The sequence below is a fragment of the Mixophyes fleayi genome, chromosome 1 (assembly GCF_038048845.1).
Source record: "Mixophyes fleayi isolate aMixFle1 chromosome 1, aMixFle1.hap1, whole genome shotgun sequence".
Lineage (NCBI taxonomy): Eukaryota > Metazoa > Chordata > Amphibia > Anura > Limnodynastidae > Mixophyes > Mixophyes fleayi.
In genome coordinates, this window is record NC_134402.1 from 193,605,919 (window position 1) to 193,630,678 (window position 24,760).

Below are 24,760 nucleotides of genomic sequence, written 5' to 3' on the forward strand. Positions count from 1 at the left end.
TTAAATAGTAGACACTTGAACGAAATGCATTTTACAAGGATACACTGATTACAAACTGATAGCATGTAACGTGTATTTCTTTTGCACAACCTTGATGCATATATTTTTAATATTTATCAAACTGATTAATCACAGTCAGTAAAAGTAACACTAAATCTAAAAAACAGGATGCCTTATATAGAATAAAATTAAAAAATATATACCAGCAATATTCCTGATTTGTTTTCTGGACAAACCCGATTCCATCTGGAAATAAACACAAGGCTCAATAGATTTCTGGTATGGTTGTGACTTAATGTGGGCATTGCTGTGTGGATCGAATTATGGCTGGGCTTCATTGGGGTATATTGTCCTTCTTTTTCATTTTGGATTGTTGAAAATAGGCAAATAATACTGCAAAAAATGTCAATAACTTTATGAGCAATATTGGTATATTGGTAGTGATATCTGGCATCTGGTCCAATAATAAAATGTTCATGACCCCTATATGAGCCAATAATATTCCAATCATAATAGCTTACATTTTTATCAGGTAAATGAATAATACGAGTGTTATCAGCCAGTGTGTGCAGTTATTTCCCAATTGCAGACTCCAGTTATACCGAAGTGACCCAGCTACTTTCCCATGTCCCAAACAGCCAGATCTCATAAAATGTGACCATTCAAAATGTGTGGCCAAATTGTACACTGATTCTTTTATTCAGTGATCCCTTCAGCTTAACAGAATTTGGGATGTTTTGTGTAATATTTACATTTGCTCTATGTAGCCCTTGTACAACAATTCTAGATGTTAGGGTAATCTCACCTCTTCTAAAATGTAGTGTCTAGTTGAAGATCATGGCAAGGTCTTTCAGTGCTGGCTCCAGAAACCACTGCCCGACTACCTAAAGATGCATACTTGCCTTCTTTCCAGGAATTTATTGGAGTCTCCTGAATGTATCTTTCTCTATATGGTTGTCAGCTCTCTGTCAAACATGCAGCTTTCTCTGAGACTTGCAGCTCTCAATAAGGGATTGGTATACCTTCTCATGAACTCTAGCCTCACTATAGTGGTGCAGCTCTTTCCTTGCAGCACTTATTCCCACAGTAATCACCCATACTGCCATACTGCATCCATCAACTCCACTTGATGAGGTGGCAGTCCCAGCAATGGCTCTGCGTATCTCCTCTGTGGCTGTATCTCTGCACTTTCCCTTCTTCCTATTCTGCTTCACACATTTTGTTCGGTGGGCTGTGATGTAATTTCCTCTTCCTCTGCTTGAGCATTCTGGGTGGTATATTGTCCAGTGCTTCAGGCAGTGTTTGATGGCTGGTGGCTTCTCCGTGCTTCAGCTCCCAGGACTTGGCCTTCCTATGTAGGTGAGAGCTGGGTATGGAGGGCTACATCTGCACTTTAGCATATGCAAAATAAAATCATCTCCACTATTAAAACTTCATCTCAAATATTTAATAAGCCACTTAACTTTTACAAATATATTTTGAATGCTATTTTTAGCTCTTTATATAAGATATTTAGTGGTTATTTAACATGTGACCTAACATCTCACTACAAACAAAATTAAAATCCATCCAGTTTAGCATAGTAAGTGTTCAACAATAAATATAAATAGAGGTAATGGATGTCAAAGGAAGTAGATGTCAGGAGCTGTCCCTGTGCTCGTCTGTCCGCACAGAAATGAACACCTTCTTTGCTCCCGGAAGTCACATCCGGTTGGCAGGCAACCAGACGCACTAGACCCGGCCGTCTGGCAGCTCCCTCTTCGCAGGTGCGTCTCATGCTAGGCAACGGGATGCTACTCGGGAACCCGGCAGCGGATGCTGACGTCAGCCCACGCCTGTAATTAAGTACTTTCCGTTCCCTATTTAAAGAAGTGTCACTCACCGGACTGTGAGTGCTACTTCTCGTGTGTTTAGGAACCGTAGCCATCCACCATCCTGAGGGTCTGCGCATGTGCAGCCCTTTCAAACCTTCAGTATCTGTTCCTTTTAGTTAATTGGCTGATCAGGCAACACTCCCTATTTAAAGCACCTGTGGTCAATACCTCGTTGCCTGATCTTGGAGTCTCATTCCCCATGAGCCTCTGAAGGTGTTCCTGTGTTTCCTCGTGTATTCAGCTCCTGCTGATTACTGTTGTTCGTTTGTGGTTTCCAGACCACTTCAACTCTCCTGTGTTTCATCGTGACTGCACCAGCTGATTCCTATCCGCTGCCTCTGTGCTTCTACAGTTTCCAGTCCACTTCAACTCTCCTGTGTTTCATCGTGACTGCACCAGCTGATTCCTATCCGCTGCCTCTGTGCTTCTACAGTTTCCAGTCCACTTCACTCTCCTGTGTTTCATCGTGACTGCACCAGCTGATTCCTATCCGCTGCCTCCGTGTATCTACAGTATCCTGCTTGTCTCAACTCTCCCGTGTTTCATCGTGACTGCACCAGCTGATTCCTATCTGCTGTCTCCGTGTATCTACAGTATCCTGCTTATCTCAACTCTCCCGTGTTTCATCGTGACTGCACCAGCTGATTCCTATCCGCTGCCTCCGTGTATCTACAGTATCCTGCTCACCTCAACTCTCCCGTGTTTCATCGTGACTGCACCAGCTGATTCCTATCTGCTGTCTCCGTGTATCTACAGTATCCTGCTTATCTCAACTCTCCCGTGTTTCATCGTGACTGCACCAGCTGATTCCTATCCGCTGCCTCCGTGTATCTACAGTATCCTGCTCACCTCAACTCTCCCGTGTTTCATCGTGACTGCACCAGCTGATTCCTATCCGCTACCTCCGTGTATCTGCAGTGTCCTGCTCATCGCAACCCTCCAGTACTCCTCGTGTCTGCAGCCAGCTGATCCGCTGTCTCCGTGCTTCCACAGTGTTCCTGCTTGTATCAACTCGCCTGTCTGCATCGGATCAACGCTCCGCTGCTTTCATCTCGGCTAGACCGCCTCTACTCTCCTGTGTTCTCCGGGTGTCCAGTTCTATATACTACTGCTTCCTGAGTATTGTTTATATCCTTGCTGGTCTACCTACTGTGCGCTGCACCTACTTGGTTACCGCTTCCATCCTCCTGGGACTTCGCATCCTGCCGGCCTCCAGCCGTTCAGGTATCCCTGCACCTCTCTCTGACAGCCTGCTCTCCTGAACCACGGTATGCATACTTCTCATTGACTGTGCTGGTGTATTGCATATCTAGCTGGACTGAGTTGTTCTCCTCCGGAGTTTCCTATCCACTGAGACTATTGCTATCATTTGACTGTGTTACCGTTTAGCCTGGATAGTTCTCGTGACTTTGTATATTTGTGCAGTGCTGCTCAGTTATTACTATTTTGTGCATATCATCGTGGGATCAAGTTCAGTGTGCCCGTGTATACTCTGCATTGCATTTATCTCCCCGTGCTTCTCCTCACATATATATTTCAGTGGTACAACTTGCTAGAGGCAGACCACTGTTCCCTGTTTCCTGAGTCACCAGTGTTCAGTATCCTTACACATAGCAGTGGTACAACTTGCTAACGCAGACCACTGACTTCCCGGATACCTTCACCTGGATTCCATTCCCTCACCTAGACAGCGGTACAACTTGCTATACGCAGACCGCTGACTCTCATCACCTCCTCGTTACTCCTGGACATTCCTCCTCACTATAGCAGTGGTACAACTTGCTACCTGCAGACCACTGACTACCCTCACGTTTCCTTGTCCATCCAGTTCCTCGTGTACAGTTATCTATATATTACCAGTGCTGCTAGTCATAGACTTTCCACGAGCATTCTCTTACCATCTGCTGTCTCCTGTTCCGTGATCACCCCGCTACCAGAGTACCATATTACCACCTATACTGCACTGGTAAGTCCATCATCTGGTGATACCTGGGTAAAGACTCCTAGTGCCCGTGACAAGAAGGCTCTGGCACGACTAGGGTGTCAGAGTATTAGGTCCTCTAGCACCAGGCGTTTATGTGGTTCCACAACATCTGGTTTGACTCCACAGTTCCTGATTCGACTTTCCCTGACACTTCTTTGGATTCTTCATTGGGCTTTGTAAGATTTTCCTGGCATTTGACTTCGGCTTGGCAGACTACCCCTTTGGATGCTCCTTGTGTACTATGCTGTCCGCACGGTTTGACCACGGCTTTCCAGACTATCCAACTACTTCAATCTATCTCGCTGAGTGCCCTCCTGGAGAAACGGGACCTGAAGGTCTCTCGCAGCTAAATCCAAACACCCTTGCTGTGGTCCCCGGTGAAGACCAGCGGCGCATTAGACTCTGCGCCTCCAGATAGGTTGCGTCAAATTCAGCAGATAGTATAGTATCCTGACACTAGAACAGTTCTTGCCAAGATGTGAAATTCTGCTCAAATACTTTCAAGACAGGGGTGAATGTAGACGTTAAAGTGGCCATGGGGAGAATTCTGAAAGTGGCCATATGTAGATGGGATAACACAAAGTAGGCAGGTTTAGTACACCATTAGCCCTAACTGCGTAAGTGGTGTGGTGGGGGGGCAATGCAAAATACAACTGTATAGGGAGTCACATCAATGGCAGATGTAGTCATAGTAGGTGAGACATTGCCTACTTGTGGTTTCTCCACCTACCCAGTGCAAATTCAGCATACTAGTGCATTGGTTACATTAATACCATGGCCCCTAAGAATAGGTTCCACCCTCCCAATGCCGTCTGTGCATATTTTGGGGGGCAGGGATGGCTTTCAAAAGAGTGAGAGATTTTATAACCGATACTGGAAGCCATTGTGACAGGATGGACCGCCTATGCCACCCCATCTGTTGTTGCTGGAAACTGGTTGTCCTTACTTTGCCACCGTTGCCTTTCATTATCCCAAATGCGCCCTCTTGTCACAGTAGGAGGGGCGTACAAAGGCTGCCACCACTGGACTCCTATACCGTCATCCAGAACCGGGTTTCTTCTGGGTAACTGACGCTGCTAGCTGGGCTGGTATTCCTGACCTCTTACTATGGATCAGGGAAGCTGTAGAAGGATCCCCCTGGCCTATCACACTGACCAGGGCTGCATGGGTAGCAGGCAGAGCGGTGGTACCAGAAAGCTTGGGTCAAAACCTCAGAAACAGCCAAAGAACGAATTAGATTAGATTCGATTTAGGGTCTAATCTGCAGGTCACAGGAATACAGCAATATTAAAGATGTTTCCAAGCAGGTCTTTGAAGCAAGTGATGTTTATTTGCTCACACTGGTTGGAGGTACCAGTGATCAGGTCAGATGAATTCAGAAGAACCAGTTTCCAATACAAGCTAGTGCCTTTTATACAATTTAGACATTTAGACATGGATTTACATGCAATTAGAGATGGATTTACATGCAATGCATGTAAATCCATGTTTACACAAACATGGATTTACATACATTGCAAAGGCCATAATATTTACACTTAGCTATGAAATTCTTAAAAACCTTGTGTCACGGGCACTAGGAGTCTTTGCCCAGGATATCACCAGATGATATTCTTACCAGAGTAATATAGCTGGTACTATGGTCCTCTGGTAGCAGGGTGACAACGGAACAGGAGAATCAGCAGATGGTGAGAGAATGCTCAGGGAAAGTCTATGACTAGCAGCAACTGGTAATGACTAGAGATATGTACACAAGGAACCAGATGGACAAGTAAACGTGAGGAGAGTCAGTGGTCTGCGTACAGCAAGTTGTACCACTGCTATAGTGAGGAGGAATGTCCAGGAGTAGAGAGGAGGTAGTGGAAGTCAGTGGTCTGCGTATAGCAAGTTGTACCACTGTCTATAGTGAAGGAATGGATTCCAGGTGCAAGTAGGTAACGGGGAAGTCAGTGGTCTGCGTACAGCAAGTTGTACCACTGCTTATGTGAGAGGATACTTGAAACTGGTGTCAATGGGAAACAGGAGTCAGTGGTCTGCGTTCAGCAAGTTGTACCACTGCTATATATATGTGAGGAGGGGCACGAGGAGATGAATGGAATGCAGAGGATACACGGGGCACACGGAACTTGATCCCACGATGATAACCACAATATAATAATAACTGACAAGCGCTGCTTGAAGTATACAAAGTCACTATAGAGATCCAGGTAATAGGAAACAAAGTCAATAGTAACAATAGCTTCAGTAGATGGAAGACTCCGGAGATGAACACAACACAGTCCAGACGGATATGCAATACAATAGCAAAGTCAATGGAAAGTATGCATACCGCGGTTCAGGAGAGCAGGCTGTCAAGGAGACGTGCAGAGATACCTGAACGGCTGAACGCCGGCAGGAGGAGAGACCACTGGAGGATGGAAGCGGTAATCAGGTTGGTGCAGCGGACGGAAGGTAACCGGTAATCAACGGAGCAATACTCAGGAAGCAGTAGTAAGTAAAACTGGAAACATGATGAACATGGGAGAGTTGAGACTGTCTGGTATCCGGCAGTAGTAGCGGAGGCAGCGGAGGGAAGGCACGCTGAACACGGGAGAGTAGAGGTGGTCTGGAATCCGGCAGAAGTAACGGAGGCAGCGGAGAGCAGACACGCTGAACACAGGAGAGTAGAGACGGTCTGGAATCCGGCAGTAGTAACGGAGGCAGCGGAGAGCAGACACGCTGAACACAGGAGAGTTGAGGCGGACAGGAATCCGGCAGCAGTAGCAGATAGGAATCAGCTGAGTGCAGGCACGATGAACACAGGAGAGTTGAAGGAAACCACAAACGTAGTAAACAGGAATCAGCTGGAGCTGAATACACGAGGAAACACAGGAACACCTTCAGAGGCTCATGGGGAATGAGACTCCAAGATCAGGCAACCAGGTAATGATCACAGGTGGTTTAAATAGGGAGGATTGCCTGATCATCCAATCAATTAAAAGCAACAGGTACTGAAGGTTCCATAAGGGCTGCACATGCGCAGACCCTCAGGATGGCGGACGGCCACGGTTCCTGAACACAGGAGAAATGGCACTCACAGTCCGGTGAGTGACACCTTGCTGTGATTTCCTCTTATTTCAGAGGCAGGATACATACTAGCAAGTCAAAAGGTCTGACATGAATACCTTCTTCTGACAGTCGCTAAATACACATTCCCACAGAACAACAAAACCCCAAAACAAGCCACTTCCCCACATCGCAATATACCAAAGGCTTTGTAAACAAAGGTTTATTGTATCAAATATATACATCAGACATGAAGCATTTCCTCTAGAGAGGCTAAACCAGTGATGGGCAAACTTTTTCAGGAGCGGGCCAAATAAAAAAGAAAAACTTTAGGCGGGCCACTATAATTTATTAAAAAACTCAAATATCGAAATATATAATACAAATTCTTTGAATGGGACTGGAGGGTGTTATATAGCAGTGTTACCTCTATAAGTGCAGCGATCGTACAGACACAGCACTTATTTCAGCAGGTTGTTGCAAATTCGTCTTTCTGGTGAGCCACTAACTGACAACACAGCAGCCAATCGAAATCCGCCTTAGTATATGGCCCAGCCCATCTTTTCTCACATGACTTTCAGCCATTAGGGGGCGGGCAGGTGTTTGAGTGATTGACATACGAAGTGTCCTTTTAGGAAGGAGGATGAAGTGTAATGGAGGAAATAGCTGGGAAGGCATAAAAATGAAGGTTCTGACACACAGGGTCGGCCCTAATAATTTTATGCATATTTTAATGAATTTGTTTTAAATATTGGCCGGCCGGATAGAACCTCTAAGTGGGCCGAATCTGGCCCGCGGGCCGTAGTTTGCCCATCACTGGTCTAAACAGAAAAACACATTTTCTTCCCTGGTCTCAGAAATAACGATTTCCTATCTCAAAATATACACAATATTAAAAAATAAGTGCATTGGCAATTTATATAAAGAAGCGCCCTGTGCTATTTCCTTTAAATACATTTATACCATAAATTATTTAAACGTGATCCAATCACAGTCATCCTTGCACGGGCAGCTGCCATAATTTCTATCTGAATCTTTCCCAACCCCAGAAACTCTGCTGCTGTGTGAAAGCGTCCCTTGGACATATGGAACCCTTTTACTGTCCCCTATCTTCCCCATTTTCCCTAGGAGTTTAAAACACAGATCATATTGGCACCACCTTTTACCTGTACCCAAATGTTTTAGGGTGTCACAACCATGGTGATGTGCACACCCCCTGCCCATTAGTAGAGTTTCCATCCTCCCATTGCCCTTTGTACCTCTTCTTACAGGGAGGGGTGAAAGAAAGGAAGTAACAGCTGTTATACACTTTGTAAGAAAAATGGGAAACTACACTTGGGGGTACATGTATGATGCTGCAATTTTTTCAACTCGCCGGAAATCGGCGACTTTGCATTGAAAATTTAAAGCGGCGATGGCTTGTAAAGGCAAGTTTGCTTTTGCAAGCCATCGCCGCTTTGAATTTTAGCTGCAAAGTCGCCGATTTCCGGCAAGTTGAAAAAATCGCAGCATCATACATTTACCCCTTACTGTTAATTACTTTTCTTCAAAGTCCTCCATAGTAGCCTTTACAATTGGTAGGATTCACTTTTGCTTAGGTAGAGAGACGTCAAACAAAAACAACCACAGACAGTATATAATACAGTTCCTGTTCTTCCTCCTTGTCCTTGAGTACTTCCCAAGCTGTCTCTGAAACATATAAAATAACATGGGTATTAATTTGGTGCTGCTATGGATAAGGAAAGGATTATTTGCATTTTTCCTCTTCATTTTCCTCCATGGCGAACTTTACACTGGGATGTACCCAAGCAATATATAAGGAGCGCCACATATAATAAAAGAATAACTTAGCCACATATGCTGCATAAAGGAGGATATAGCTACCATTCAGGTTAAATGGTACATCTGGTACTTTCTGCCCATTCCTCTAGTATGCTTGTATGATCAATTCATCCACCTGGACATGGCTTGATTGTCTGTAAGTATCACAGACACTTTTTTTTGTGATACTTACAGGTATGTTGTTCTGAACTCCTGTGTCCTACACAAGAATTTAAAGATGGCTCTGACAATATCTAGTGTATCTAGTTTGTTTTCTTTCTCACCTTTAGGTTGTGGGAAGAAAGCTAGTAATGTAGATACTACTTTTGGTAGAAATGTCAGATTGTCTCTCTCTGAATAAAATTCTGGAAAGCACCACAGTTCTTTCAATTCCCCAATTCTCCTAGCAGAGGTCACTGTCACTAGGAACTTTTAAAGTCATCCATCTCAATCATACTTCTTGTAGTGGTTCAAATGGATCATCTGTCAGTGTATTAAGAAATAGATTGAGGTCCCATGTGAGGTATCCTTTTCAGTGTTTTCAAAATATATGTTGTAATTAGTTCTTCCAAAATTAATTTGGTATCCAACAGAACAGTTAGTGCACATATTTTTCTTTAAGTGCAACTAAATCCAAGCCTTTTAGTAATTCCATCTTGCAAGAAATCTAAGATGTGTTGTATAGTATTTGGGTTCACATTAGAGGCCACAGAGTTTATCCATATCCTATAGTTAACTATAGAATAATTAAATTTTCTTGCTTGTAAGGGTGCCCAGATCACTAATTCCTTAATCACTGAGCAACTCCTGGTCAATCTACAAGCCATTAAAGACTAGATGTCTCTGCATTTCTAACACTATTAGAAACCAAGGGGTCGTGGCCTAAATGTGGAAATAGCTACTATTTCTGCTTTCTCTTTTTGATTTTCTTCAGAACATGAGTAATGAGTGGAAATTGAAGGAATATGTTCTCTAATTGGAACATCCATGGAACTGCTAAACTGCTCTATTCCTTTTGTTCATGGAACTCTATGTTGAGACAGTAAATTGTGTACTTCGGCATTCTGGCTTGTTGTCATTATATCTTCTTGTGGAAGCACGCATTTGTTTGTTAGTGACTGGATTACTTCCTGGTTTAGACTCCACTTCTGCAGATGTATCTGTCTGCAACTGAGGTAATCGGCTAGTCTGTTCTGCTTGTCTACTGTACATAATACTGACAGTGCTTTTACATTCTTTCTGCCCAAATCTTAATTTTCTTTATTTCTAACATCATTGTTTATAAAGGTTTATGACTGTCTAAAGGTATAGTCAGACAACAGTAATGTTGTCTGACTATACCTTTAGATACATGAAACCGATGATGGAAGTGTTGGATTGTTCTCCAAACTGCTCTTATCTCCTAGATGTTTACAAGCAATTCCTTCTTCTTCTGTGACCATGCACCTTGTGCTATTTCTTCCTGAAGGTGTGCTCCCCATCCTACAATACTATTACTTTAGAATCTGTTGTGAATATAGATCATTCTGACTCTGAAAGTGACTTTTCACCCAAGATTTGGGCTTCAACACCAATCGGAAAAACTCAGTGGTTGTTAATTAAATATTTATAGTACGATCCAAAGAAACAGGATTGTGATTACCTTTCTTTAAGCACTCCAACTGGAGAGGCCATATGTGCCAACTTGCCCACAGAACCTTCTAATATCAAGATAAACATTCTCAACAGCCCTTTTCTTATTGTTGTCAGATGATGAGTTTGGAATTGATTGGATTTTGATACGTCTTTCGTCTGAAAAAGATATCTTATTCCGCATGGTGTCTATTTGCACCCCTAGAAACTTTATTTGCTGTGTTTGTACAAGATGGCTTTTCATTTTGTTAATACAGGGAGGTTAGCAACTTGGCTGTTCTGCACTTGACTATATTCTTTGATTTGCCCACTATAAGGATATCATGTAGATACAGCCATGTCTTGACACTTTGTTTCCTTATTTCTACTAACAGCGTGACTAGCACTTTGGTAAAAGTTCCTAGTGATGTCCCCAACCAGAAAGGCAGGCAGATGAACTGAAAATGGTGCCCAATTATCCAAAATCTGAGGAATTTTCTGTGACACATTGCCACAGGGAAATTAAAGTAGACCTGAAGGTCTATGAATGTCATGCAGTCTCGTTCGCTGATGGCCTTGATAATACAATACATTAATTCTAAATATGTATGGTATGTTCAAATTTGCCGAGTCTAAACAAATACAATACTGTGCAAAAATCCCCTGAAGTTTTCCTAACAAGGAACAGTCTAGAATAAAAACCCTGCCTTCTTTCTCTGGAGGAACCTGAGAAACTGCCTTAATCATCATTACACCTTGCAGACTTTCAAATAACTCTTCTATCTATCTTCTATTGTCTTGTTTGATAGCATTTTAGACCAAATAAAGACGTTTCACTTGGGATAGTAACTGAACTCTATTCTGAATCCATTCCTTATTATGACCAATAGTTGTGTGGGTCCAAACTGATGTAAACTGGGAAATTCTGCCCTCTATAGATGTTAATGGGGACTGCTGCCAACAATAGTCATTGTTATGATCTGTGATTTGTTTTGCCATCTTTAGGTCTGAATGAACAAAAGGATTGTCTAGATGTAGTAGGGAAATTCTATGTGGTATATTGCTTTCATGGTCTATTATTATTATTATTAATTTTTATTTATAGGGCGCCACAAGGTGTCCGTGGCGCCGTACAGGGACAAAACGAATTACAATACAAGGTGAGACAGCACAGTACAGTAAACAGTAAGCACAGTAACTCAGTAAGCTCAATGCACAGCTAGAGAGGGTGGGGAAAGGGGGAGGGAGGATTGGCAAACAACGGAGCCCAAGAAGGAGGGCGCGGAAGACAGTGAGACCCCCAGAGGGGACGGAGGGAGGAGGGTCGTCGAGGAGGAGGGCAAAGTAGCTGGAGAGCAGAGTTAGAAGTGGTGGAAACAGGAGGAGAGATGGCCCTGCTCAGAGGAGCGTACAATCTAAGGGAAGGGGTGGACAGACAAAGAGACGCAGGGGAGAGAGGGAGAATAGGGGGGCGGGGAAGGGGAAAGAAGGAGGAGAGGCAGCAGAAAAGGTAGGGAGTTAAGTGGGAGACTGAAAGGCTTTAAGAAAAAGGTGGGTTTTTAAAGCCCGTTTAAAACTGGACAGATTAGGGAAGTTCTGATGGAGGGAGGGAGCTTGTTCCAGTGGAGGGGGCAGCGCGGGCGAAGTCTTGGATACGCGCGTGGGAGGAGGTAATAAGGGGGGAAGAGAGGCGACGATCAGAGGCAGAACGGAGAGGGCGGGATGGAGTGTGAATAGAGAGGAGGGTGGAGATGTAGGGCGCAGTGGAGTTGGCGAGGGCCTTGTATGTGAGTGTGAGGAGTTTAAAGAGGATTCTGAAGGGGAATGGGAGCCAGTGAAGGGCTAGATAGAGGGGGGAGACAGAAGAGGTGCGGCGAGAAAGGAAAATAAGTCTAGCAGCAGCGTTAAGAACAGATCGAAGGGGAGCAAGATGAGAGTGGGCGAGGCCAGTGAGGAGGAGGTTGCAGTAGTCTAGGCGGGAGATGATCAGAGAGTGGATCAGACATTTGGTGGCATCTTGGGAGAGGAAGGGCCGAATGCGAGCGATGTTACGCAGCTGGAAGCGGCAGGATTTAGCAAGAGAGAGGATGTGGGGGCAAAAGGAGAGAGAGGAGTCGAGGATGACACCAAGGCAGCAAAGTTGGGGGGCAGGGGAGATAGAGGAGTTGTCAACAGTGTTGGAGAGGTCAGGAGGGGATGAGGTATGAGAGGGAGGAAAAACTATGAGCTCAGTTTTGGCGAGGTTAAGTTTGAGGAATTGGGAGGACATTCAGGAGGAGATGGCAGAGAGGCAAGCGGACACTCTAGAGAGGAGGGAGGGAGAGAGATCAGGAGAGGAGAGGTATAGTTGAGTGTCGTCAGCGTAAAGGTGGTGGTTAAAGCCGAAGGAGCTGATGAGTTGACCCAGGGAAGAGGTGTATAGAGAGAAGAGTAATGGTCCGAGAACAGAGCCCTGAGGGACCCCGACAGGAAGGGTGGACGGAGGGCAGAGAGACCCAGAGGTGGTGACAGAGAAGGATCGGTCAGCAAGGTAAGAGGTGAACCAGGACAGGACTGGGCCGGAGAAGCCGAGAGACTGGAGGGTGTGGAGGAGGAGGGGGTGGTCAACGGTGTCGAAGGCTGCAGAGAGGTCAAGGAGGATGAGAAGGGAGAAGTGGCCGCTGGCTTTAGCAGAGAGGAGGTCGTTGGTGACTTTAGCCAGGGCAGTTTCAGTGGAGTGAAGGGGGCGGAAGCCAGACTGGAGAGGATCAAGGAGGGAGTGTTCAGAAAGGTAGGAGGTGAGACGGCTGCAGACAAGCCTTTCGAGAATTTTGGAGGCAAAAGGGAGAAGAGATATGGGGTGATAGTTCGAGAGAGAAGTGGGATCGAGATTAGGTTTCTTAAGAATGGGGGATACGAGAGCATGTTTGAAGGAGGAGGGGAAGATGCCAGTGGAGAGGGAGAGATTAAATAGGTGAGCGAGGTGGGAGCAGGTGGTGGGGGAAAGGGAGCGAAGAAGGTGGGAGGGGATAGGATCCAGGGCACAGGTAGTGGGGGGGGAGGATGAAATGAGAGAGTGGACTTCCTCACCCGTGGTGGGGCGGAAGGAGTGGAGGGGAAGGTGGTTGGGGGGGAGGACGGAAGAGTGGGAGGGGTGGAAGGGAGAGTGGAGGAGGAGATTTCGAGTCGGATGGCCTCGATTTTAGAGGAGAAGAAAGAGGCGAAGTCGGAGGCAGTCAGGGAGGAGGGGGGTGGGGGAGGGGAGGGGGCCAGGAGAGTGCTGAAGGTGGCGAAGAGGCGGCGGGGGTTAGTGGACTGGGAGGAGATGAGGGATTTAAAGAAAGATTGTTTGGTGAGTGAGAGGGCAGAGCTGTAGGATGAAAGAATGAATTTAAAGTGGAGGAAGTCCACCAGGGAGCGGGATTTTCTCCAGTGACGTTCGGCGGTACGTGAGCATTTTTGGAGGAAGCGGGTAAATTTGGAGTGCCAGGGTTAAGGGTTTGGAGCAGCGGGGGTGGACGGAGTGGGCAGGGGCGACTGCATCCAGAGCGGAGGTGAGGGTGTGATTGTAGAGGGAGACCGCCTGGTTGGGGCAGGCCTGGGAGGAAAGGGGTGAAAGGAGGGTATCGAGAGAGGAGGACAGAGAGGCAGGGTCAAGAGCGTCGAGGTTGCGTATGGACAGAGTAGGTTTGGGCAGGGGGAGGGGAGCAGGAGAAGAGGAGAGAGATAAGGAGAGGAGATGGTGGTCGGAAAGAGGAAAGGGAGAGATGGAGAAGTCAGAGAGACTACATAGGTAGGAGAAGACAAGATCAAGGGAGTGACCAAGGCAGTGGGTAGAGGAGGAGGTCCATTGGGTGAGACCAAGGGAGGAAGAGAGGGTGAGCAGTTTGCTGGAAGCAGGGTCGGTGGGGTTGTCGATGGGGAAGTTAAAGTCACCGAGAATGATCGAGGGGAGGTCGGAGGAGAGGTGGTGAGGAAGCCAGGCAGCAAAGTTGTCGAGGAAGAGGGAGGTGGGGCCAGGGGGGCGGTAGATGACAGTGACGCGGAGGTGGATGGGGTAGAAGAGGCAGATGGAGTGGGCTTCAAAGGAGGAGAAGGAGAGGGAGGGTTCAGGGGGAATGACACGAAACGTACAGGTGGAGGAAAGGAGGAGGCCCACTCCACCGCCTGGGCAGGCCCCAGGCCTGGCGGAGTGGGTGAAGGAGAGGCCACCATAGGAGAGGGCAGCGGGGGAGGCAGTATCAGAATCGGAGAGCCAGGTTTCAGTAATTGCAAGAAGGTTAAAGGAGTTGGATATAAAGAGGTCGTGGATAGCAGTCAGCTTGTTGCGGACAGATCTGGCATTCCAGAGGGCACAGGAGAAGGGGGGAGAGGAGAGGGGGGAGATGGGGATGAGGTTAACAAGATGAGCAACGCGCGGGGGAGGACGGGGAGGTGTGGGAGAGGTAGGGCGGGGGAGAGTATGGGTATGCGGTGAGAGCGGGGAGGCATAGTAGGGAGAGAGAGTAACAGAGCAGCGAGATAATGGGGACAATGAAAAACAGGTAAGAACAATGGCAGGAAAACAATGACAAGGTGGAAGAGAATAACGAATTAGGGCGTGGAAGAACAGTACAGTGAGGTAAAAGGACGATGAGAACAGGTAAGAATAATGACAGAACAGTAAGATAATGAGGACAGCGGATAAGATAGTGAGGAGAGCAGGAAAGAATAATAGCAGGGAGACAATAGCAAGATGGAGGACAATAACCAATTAGGGCGTGGAAGGCATGGAACGACAGAAAGAGAGATGATGAGGACAATGGAAATAAGCAAGAATAATTAACAGTTAAAAGGTAGTTAGTGGTAAGTATAAAATCAGTAGAAACAAAATAATGGCATATAAAATAATCAGGTAGAATAGTAACAGGTACCAATCGAGTCCAAGGTGCAGGCAAAGGAGATGATCCAAGGGGATGAAGGAGAGTCACTGTGAGAAAGACGGTTCAGTGGAGCAAAGTAGTGAGATGATACCTAGAGTTGCTTGGGAGCAGGACGAAGACGAGGTCCAAGCTGAGGGGGTGAGGCAGAGTCACAGTTCCAGGGAGCTGAGGGGGTGAGGCAGAGTCACAGTTCCAGGGAGCTGAGGGGGTGAGGCAGAGTCACAGTTCCAGGGAGCTGAGGGGGTGAGGCAGAGTCACAGTTCCAGGCAGCTGAGGCAGAGTCACAGTTCCAGGGAGCTGAGGCAGAGTCCAGGGAGTTCCAGATCCAGGGAGAAGTTTTCTAGGTAGCGTAGAAATTTGGGATACCTTTGGAAATCGAATTTAGTCTCAAGGGTCGTATTTAATGCGTCCGAGTCATGGAGGGCTAGGGCCTCTGACTTGGAGTTATTAATTTTGTAATTGGACACTGAACCAAATTCTGCTAGCTCCCTGAGCAAGTTGAGAAGTGAGACTATGGGGTTGGAGAGCATTAATAGAACATCGTCCACGAATAAGGACAGCTTGAAATGGTAAGTACCTGTTGAATCCCCTGTATATCTGGGTGTTGGAGAATTGTAACTGCTAGGGGTACTATACAAAGGGCATAGATTAGGGGCGATAAAGTGCCCTTACTCAAGGAGAAGGCAGAAGATAATAACCCATAGGTCAGTACAGATGATGTGGGGCAGTGATATATAGCTTGGATAGCAGTGAGAGATGCTCCCTCGAAGCCATAGTGTCTAAGAGTGCGGAACATGCAGGATCTTGAAAGCCTATCAAAGTTCTTCTGCACATCTAGGACTAGGATGAGGAGGGTATTTTGTGTTTGTTAATGTGTGCTATGGTCCTCCTGGTGTTGTGCAGGGCTTGCCTGGTGGGGACAAAGCCTTCCTGGTCAGAAAAAATTAGAAGGTTTAGGTGGGAGTTTTAGGTAGGTAGCTAGTATTTTAGCAAATAAGTTTATATCTGCATTGAGAAGCGAGATTGGACGGTAATTGAAGCACCATGTCGGGTCCTTGTTGGGTTTTGGGATTAGAACTATAGTAGAACGGATGGTTTCATTGTGGAATTCCCCTCCCTGCATTATGTGGTTATACATCGAGGTCAGTTGGGGTTTTAATTCTTTGGAAAAGGTCTTATAATACGACATCATAAGTCCATCAGGGCCTGAGGGCCTTGTAGCTGTTTTGGGATTTGAGGGCAGTGTTACGTCCTCATTCGTGATTTCACAGTTGAGGGAGGTTATCTGCGGTGAAGAAAGCTTGGGTATGGGAACATTTTTCCAGATAGGACTTTATCGTCTGGGTATTTGGGTCCTTGGAAGACTGTGTAGGACTAAGGTTGTACAGTGTCTCCTAGTAGGATCAAAATGTGTTGTTTATAACTCTAGGGTCAAAGGACAGGGCTCCTTGTCTAACTCTCAATGAGGGGATGGCCTGCGAGGCACGTTTTGCCCTAAGCCCATTATCCAATATTGAGTTCGCCTTATCACCTCGTTCATAAAAGGTCTGTTTTAACCATGTAACTTGGCATTCCATACTGTCACGAATCAGAGTAGAAATACAGCTGAGGAGTCATGGATAGGTGGAGAAAACAAACAATGTTTATTGCTGGTGAACAGTTGATGAGATAATATCTTGCAGAGTTTACCAGATATACAGCTGATGCAGGTAAATAGGAGGTGAGGTAATATTCCAGACAGCATGCACAGGGAAATACACGGATAAGTCCCAGGTACAAATAAGGAACAGGTCAGCAGATAGTATGCTGAGATAGATCCCAATGCAGCATACAATCACAGGAGCAGGGTAGGAGAAAGGATCACAAGGTGGAACCACAGGATATGACATCAGGATGACAACAATAACCAGCAATGACTGCTGGGAGGAACAGGTATATATAAGGGGAATGAGACACACCCAGATGCATGAGATAATTAGTGAACATACAGGTTAACTCCTTAAGCACAAGAATAATGCACAATAGCAGCACCTCTGGGGAAAAGAGGTACTGCTGGAACACAAAATAGAAATACAAAACAGAATGACAAAAGGCAGGAGCTGCCATGCAAAGCAGCATGTAATGCATACGCTGTAGGCAGATCATGACAGTACCCCCTCCCTTAAGGGCAGATTCCAGACGCCCAATTACCAAAAATGTCTGAATTCATCGGAATCATAGTCCAGAATTGGGGGCCCGGCAGAAAAGTCCTCGTCCATGGGTGGATGGGCAAAGGAGACTATGCCAGCTGTCAGTTCAAGCTCTGTAGACCTTGCTCTCTTCTTTCGCTTTTTCTTTTTGCGAGAATTCCCTGGAACAGCAGTTTGAACCAATTGGGTGGAGCACAAGGAAAACTCTAGGCCAGGTGAGATGGGTGGACCTGCTGACAATACAGAGGCCCCGTAACAAGGCATAGCGGGAGGTGTTGGTGAAAACTTGTTGATCACTGCCTCGACAAATAGTGGTAAGTCAGAAAGAATGGGGTGATCAGACTCAACCAAAGGGTTTGCCCATTCCATAGCCTCTCCTCTAAAATGTGCCAACAAAAACAAAACTTGCCTCTTTGGGTCACTGGCAAGGCCAGGTACTGAGGGGAAATAAGAAGCACAAAACCTCAGTAGAGCACTAAATTGAGAAAGGTGCCCCTCAAAGGTAGATGACAGCTCACACCTGGCACCCTTGGCAACGGATGGTTCGGACTTGGCAGCAGGCTTGACAGGAGACCCGGACTGGGCGGCAGACTTGGGAGCAGGCCCGGACTGGGCGGCAGACTTGGGAGCAGGCCCGGACTGGGCGGCAGACTTGGGAGCAGGCCCGGACTGGGCGGCAGACTTGGGAGCAGGCCCGGACTGGGCGGCAGACTTGGGAGCAGGCCCGGACTGGGCGGCAGACTTGGGAGCAGGCCCGGACTGGGCGGCAGACTTGCCAGCAGGCCCGGACTGGGCAGAAGGCTTGCCAGGGACAGCGCTTTGAGAAGCCTGAGGGCAGACAGCGCTTTGAGAAGCCTGAGGGCAGACAGCGCTTTGAGAAGCCTGAGGGCAGACAGCACTTTGAGAAGCCTGAGGGCAGACAGCACCAAGTGGTAACTCGGGCTGAACCGCATGGACTGGCAACTCGGGCTGGACCGCATGGACTGGCAACTCGGGCTGGACCGCATGGACTGGCAACTCGGGCTGGACCGCATGGACTGGCAACTCGGGCTGGACCGCATGGACTGGCAACTCGGGCTGGACCGCATGGACTGGCAACTCGGGCTGGACCGCATGGAATGGCAACTCGGGCTGGAGGGACAGAACCCCCTCTGGAGCAGACTGTAATAGCAGCGCCCCCTCTGGAACAGTCGATAAGAGCAGCGCCCCCTCTGGAACAGTCGATAAGAGCAGCGCCCCCTCTGGAGCAGACTGGAAGGGCAGCGCCCCCTCTGGAGCAGACTGGAAGGGCAGCGCCCCCTCTGGAGCAGACTGGAAGGGCAGCGCCCCCTCTGGAGCAGACTGGAAGGGCAGCGCCCCCTCTGGAGCAGACTGGAAGGGCAGCGCCCCCTCTGGAGCAGACTGGAGCTCAGGAACAGAGACAGCGGCTGAAGACTCAAAACTGGACACAGTGGCAGGAGACTCGGAACTGGACACAGTGGCAGGAGACTCGGAACCAGACACAGTGGCAGGAGACTCGGAACCGGACACAGTGGCAGGAGACTCGGAACCGGACACAGTGGCAGGAGACTCGGAACCGGACACAGTGGCAGCAGGCTCCAAGCTGGAGGCAGATGATGTGACCTCAGAGCTGGAGGCAGATGATGTGACCTCAGAGCTGGAGACAGAGGCTGGCACCTCGGCACAGGAGACAGAGGCTGGCACCTCGGCACAGGAGACAGAGGCTGGCACCTCGGCACAGGAGACAGAGGCTGGCACCTCGGCACAGGAGACAGAGGCTGGCACCTCGGCACAGGAGACAGAGGCTGGCACCTCGGCACAGGAGACAGAGGCTGGCACCTCGGCACAGGAGACAGAGGCTGGCACCTCGGCACAGGAGACAGAGGGAATGGGTGCCTCAGGACAGGCGGCTGGAGCTGGCAGATTGGGTCTCTTCGCAGAGAACAGGAATGCTGGAGCATAAACAGATTTGGAGTGCCGAGAGGAAACAACAGGAGATGGTTCAGTAAGCTGACGTGGTCTACGGACAGGACAGTCCTGCAAGAAATGTGCATTGCTGGCACAGTAGAGACACAGTTTGTTGGTTACTCTGCGCTGTCGCTCCACTTCGGTCAGATGGGGGCGTGGCCCACTTGTGAACCGGGCATTAGTTAAACTGCAGTTGTTAGTTAAATGCAAATTTGACATGGTATTATTGCAAGGTGTTGGCGGCACGGATTCAGCAGCAGACAGAGTTGGCTGGGTCAAATCAACAGCATTAGATTTCAGTGAAACCGTCTCTGATAGTCTCCTGAGTGGGTCCAAAAGCAAAGCGGAAAATCCGGCCAGCTGGGAGCGCAACAATATAATGTCCATTTGTAAGGTTTGTAGCAGGGGTAATTCCATGATTGGTAAAACAGACATGTTGCAAAAGACAAATGAAAACTTGATTGCATAAAAAAAAAGTCCCAGAATAAAACAAAACTTTCACCTGACTCCAAAGCTGTTTTTTGGGCTGGTTATACTGTCACGAATCAGAGTAGAAATACAGCTGAGGAGTCATGGATAGGTGGAGAAAACAAACAATGTTTATTGCTGGTGAACAGTTGATGAGATAATATCTTGCAGAGTTTACCAGATATACAGCTGATGCAGGTAAATAGGAGGTGAGGTAATATTCCAGATAGCATGCACAGGGAAATACACGGATAAGTCCCAGGTACAAATAAGGAACAGGTCAGCAGATAGTATGCTGAGATAGATCCCAATGCAGCATACAATCACAGGAGCAGGGTAAGAGAAAGGATCACAAGGTGGAACCACAGGATATGACATCAGGATGACAACAATAACCAGCAATGACTGCTGGGAGGAACAGGTATATATAAGGGGAATGAGACACACCCAGGTGCATGAGATAATTAGTGAACATACAGGTTAACTCCTTAAGCACAAAAATAATGCACAATAGCAGCACCTCTGGGGAAAAGAGGGACTGCTGGAACACAAAATAGAAATACAAAACAGAATGACAAAAGGCAGGAGCTGCCATGCAAAGCAGCATGTAATGCATACGCTGTAGGCAGATCATGACACATACGTTCTGCATGTATTGTATGTATCTCCCCCCTGATTTTTTGTATACTTTGAAATAATGTTAATAATGATCATGGGTAGACCTTATGGAGTGTTAATTTATGGAGTGTTACAGAACACTCTTTTTTTCCACCTGGAAGTAAATTGAATAATGCCCCCCCATATAACTGCCTTATGGGCCTCACAAATTGTGGATGTAGTAACCGCTGAGTCAGAGTTTAGTGTGAAATATTGTGTAATGGAGGCCGATATAGTCTCCTTAAAGTGAGGAAGTTTAAGGAGCATCTCGTTCAGTTTCCACGAAGTCCGCCCTTGGGGGTTTTGGAAGAGGTTGGTCATCAGTGACAAGATGGAGTAGTTGGGCCAGGTATTTGGTGTGATGTCTGCCCAGGTAATGTGTCGGAACGTTTGTGTGTAACTGTGTGAAACATATTGGTGCATGAGTAGGATTTATGTGGGAAGGAGTAAAATGTGTAATCCCAGGAAGTGGGTACAATGCGCACCAAATATCAAAGACACCAGCCTCTGTGATTTGTGTTTGGAGGATTTTCGTGTGTGGTGGTGTCCAGGGAAGGCGACATAACCGTGTTAAAGTCACCTCCCAGGAGAAGTAGCCCTCTGCGTGTGTGATGAAGTACAGAAAAAAAGTGGAGAAGAAAGGCCGACTGACCTGTGTTGAGAGCATAGATGTTGGCGAATCTGATGTCTAAATGACCCATTTTCCCTGTGAGTATGAGGAAGCGGACCTCCGGGTACTCCTTGGCTTCTGATAAAACGAATGGAATGGAACTACGGATCATAATCATAATTACCACGTTTTTCTTGGAAGAGTGAGAGGCGTAGTGAACCATGGAGAAACTACGTGAGGACAAGGAGGGGTGGCCACCAGCCTTAAAGTGGGATTCCTGTAAAAAAATAACATTGGCTTTAAGTTTGTGAATGGTAGCATGTAACAGATTATTTTTGGGAAGTGTTGAGTCCCTTGACGTTTAATGATAAGACTGTAAATGTCACGATGAGTTGAAAGTGAAAAGTAGTGAGGTGAACTGTGTTGACACCTGAGTAGATAGAAGTGGTGGGTTTGAAATAGAAAGGAAGAGAGAGTGATATAGGAGAGTATAGGGAAAGAGAAAAAACTGGTGGACTAGAGGAAGAGTGCGTTGAGATAAAAGAGGGGGGAGTGGTTTAGGGGGGTGGATAGCGGTGCAGGGGTATAGGCCTAAACCTAATGACACAGGGTTTGCCTACAGGGAAAGGGCCTAAAAACCAAAGTAGGGGTAAGCTAGGTGGGTGACAACTATATATTGTGATACTGTAGAACACTAGGGGTGGGAGTGCAGCTACACAAAGATCGTTTGTGAAATACAGAAGAAGTCTCGAGATCTCACTTTTTAATTCCCAGTGTGTGTGTGTGTGGGGGGGGGGGGGGGGCGAGGCCTGGAAGGTAGTAGAGTCCTTAGAATGGGACCGCAGGGCTCTGTGAACCCTTTCTATTTGGATGGATGAGGCTGACAGAGAGGGGTCAAGTGAGGCAAAAAATTTGCTGACATAAAGTTTTAGGTCCATGGACTCCACAGTTTCAGGAATGTTTTTGCGAAGCCATAAGTTGTTTCAGTGCTCTCTGTTTTCCAGATCTTCCAGTTTATCTCTCATGGATTAATTTTCATTGAGCAGGAAATCCAAGTCGTGGCCCGCTTCACTTTGAAATTTAAGGGTATTGTCCATTTTGTTTTCTAGAGACATAATTCTCTTAGATAGGGTGATTATTTCCGGTTTTCCGATAATTGGTGCGTTCCACAATCAAGGTACGAAGTTCAGCAAAAGTGGGTTTTTCGTGAAGGGCAGCATATTACCTGTGGGTTCCGGGATCCCTTGTGCTCCTGGGGTAGAAGCGGGGATGAAGAGGCAGGTTTGTCCTGTCAAGGGAAGTGTTGAGTGATCTCTCCTGTCGAAGTTTTACTCCCTCTCCCTGCAGTCTTACTCATGTTGAGACTGTAGTCACTTGGTAAATGTATGTCGATAGGTAAGTATCTAGACTTAATTGAGTCTTAGAACATGAGGCTTTCTGGTTACAGGCGAAAAAGTAGGTTAGGTTTTTGTTGGCCTACAGTGATTGTGGAGATACTGTCCTCGGTGACCCCTATGTGGGTCGAAAACAGATATCATATATTGTAGTGAATCAAGTAGTATTAATATGATTCCACTAGATGGAGCCTACGCACCAGCAGAATAACCAGGTACACTGCCAAAGTCATCCCAATTCAGTTGCACAGATAAAGGTTGTTTTGAGTGTCTGTATATGGTGAGTGTCTGTATATAGGGGATAGTTAGCACACTTTGGTTAAGCCACATACATATTAGTGAACACTTGCAAGTGTATGAGGGGTATGGGAGGTCAAATAGTGTCTTTGCTGTTATGACTGCCCCAGTAGCAATACTCCCGTGAACAGGGCACATACAACTGTTCAAAACACGTTAAGGCCCAGCAGATGTTGGCAAAAGTAAAGGTATAACAATAGACAGTGCTATACTTGCTGTTATTGCCAGGTTCTATCCTGGTCCCCCGATCACTCTCCTGTGTTGTGGATCAGTGCAGGGGTCCCGCTCAGTTGCTGATCCCCTGATTACTGAAGGGTAGAGCGCTGAATAGGTTTGGGTATCCTTACTGAGAAGGTGCCAAGTATGCCTGTGTTGCTGCATTAGAATGCGTGGGGTTAGGAATCTTAGGATTGATGGAGGGCAAGATGGCATCCAGGTCTGCTGGAGCAGGACAAGTCGTGGCCAATCTAGCGAGGGTTCCGGAGCATCAGATTCCCTATGTTCACGGCAACTAGTACTAACTAAATGTGCAAACACAATAAAACACTAATAACTTAGGGGCTTGGAGCCGGTGTTCTTCAGCATTTTGGGATTGGGCTTAGGCTCCATCTTGTTGAACAACATGAGGCTGCTGAACATTGATTTTCCTGGTGCCCGGCAATGACAAGGTGTGCACACATGAGCAGACACCGTTATGCTGGAGCATGCTTTTCAAATTTGTATGCACATACCAATGCTGCTGTCGAAGATAGCAACGGCAGCTCCGGGGTCACCATCCAGATCTTTTAGCTTACCCCTTGCTAGGGACAGGAAAATACATAGAAGAAGGGAGGAGCTGGATTACATACTGTCTGTGTATATTTTTGTTAGACCTATCTCTACCTAATATAAGAGAGACCTACCCATTGTAAGGGTTGCTATGGAGCAAAGAGGAAAAGCAGATGCAGTGACTCAGTGTAAGGAGGGAACATCTCCTTTGCAACCTGTTGTGCATTCATTTGGTTGCCTCATAATTAGAAGCAGGGAAGAAACCTGTGTATTCTGACCAAACTTTCTTCATAAAGAAAAAATATCACACTGTGGGATTTATTTAAAATGGTATATGTGCAGTGTAGAAAATACAAGCAAATACATTTTTCCTATAAGACTTATGTTCTTTTAGAACACTTAATTAAATATAAATGAGATACCACATTATGTTGTCTTTGCACACAATATAAAATGAATATCAAACAGTGCATGCAGATTATGCAGTATATAATATACACTTTATAACATGCATTTATTACACACAGTGCATTAGCATTGATTCTCCCCATATCACGTACCTCTGTATTGATTCTTCCCTATATAATGGCCTAATTGAATTGATTGTTCCACATATAATGGTCCCCCTGTATCGATCCCCTATGGCACGTGGGAAAGCTATATTTAATATATTTAATTTGCCACTGCTAATGAGCAATGTTATTTTAATATTTCAGGCTTATTATATACCCTGATCTTCCGGATCCAAGTAACAGCAATGCAGCAACATTTGTTTTCAGTGATAATAAATATGTAAGTATGGCAAATTATTTCACCATCTATTTTTATAAATAGCATATTCTCTTATACTGGCATCTCATAATCACTGTAGTAAGAGTTGATCAGTTGGAAACAGTCCTTATGTTAGGTATTTAAAATAGACAAAATGATCCCTAAATTAACAACTCAGCAGGTGTAAATGAGTGGGGTGTCAGGGCCTTGTCAATAAATGATAAAGCCCATTTGAGACCCCCTTCACACAAGAAATCGATTCCCTATGTTGTTTTTACTCCAATTAGTCTATAGTGTATAACCACAGTTTTCCAATTATTGCTATCCTTTCACCCTTGACCTTGGTAGTTTTTATATGCTCCCCTTTATAGGCTTTCAATAGAACAGATGGACTAGAGCACA

The 24,760-nt window shown here is 46.4% G+C and overlaps 1 protein-coding gene across 2 annotated transcripts in view; it reads left to right on the forward strand.

Moving 5' to 3' along the window:
* Positions 1 to 24,760, forward strand: part of IL12RB1 (interleukin 12 receptor subunit beta 1) — an 86,707-nt gene that overhangs the window by 53,269 nt on the left and 8,678 nt on the right. For both annotated transcript variants that reach the window (XM_075204703.1, XM_075204704.1), the window contains one exon: positions 24,304 to 24,379. In XM_075204703.1, the coding sequence (XP_075060804.1) occupies positions 24,304 to 24,379 (76 nt within the window). The remainder of the gene's footprint in view (positions 1 to 24,303; positions 24,380 to 24,760) is intronic.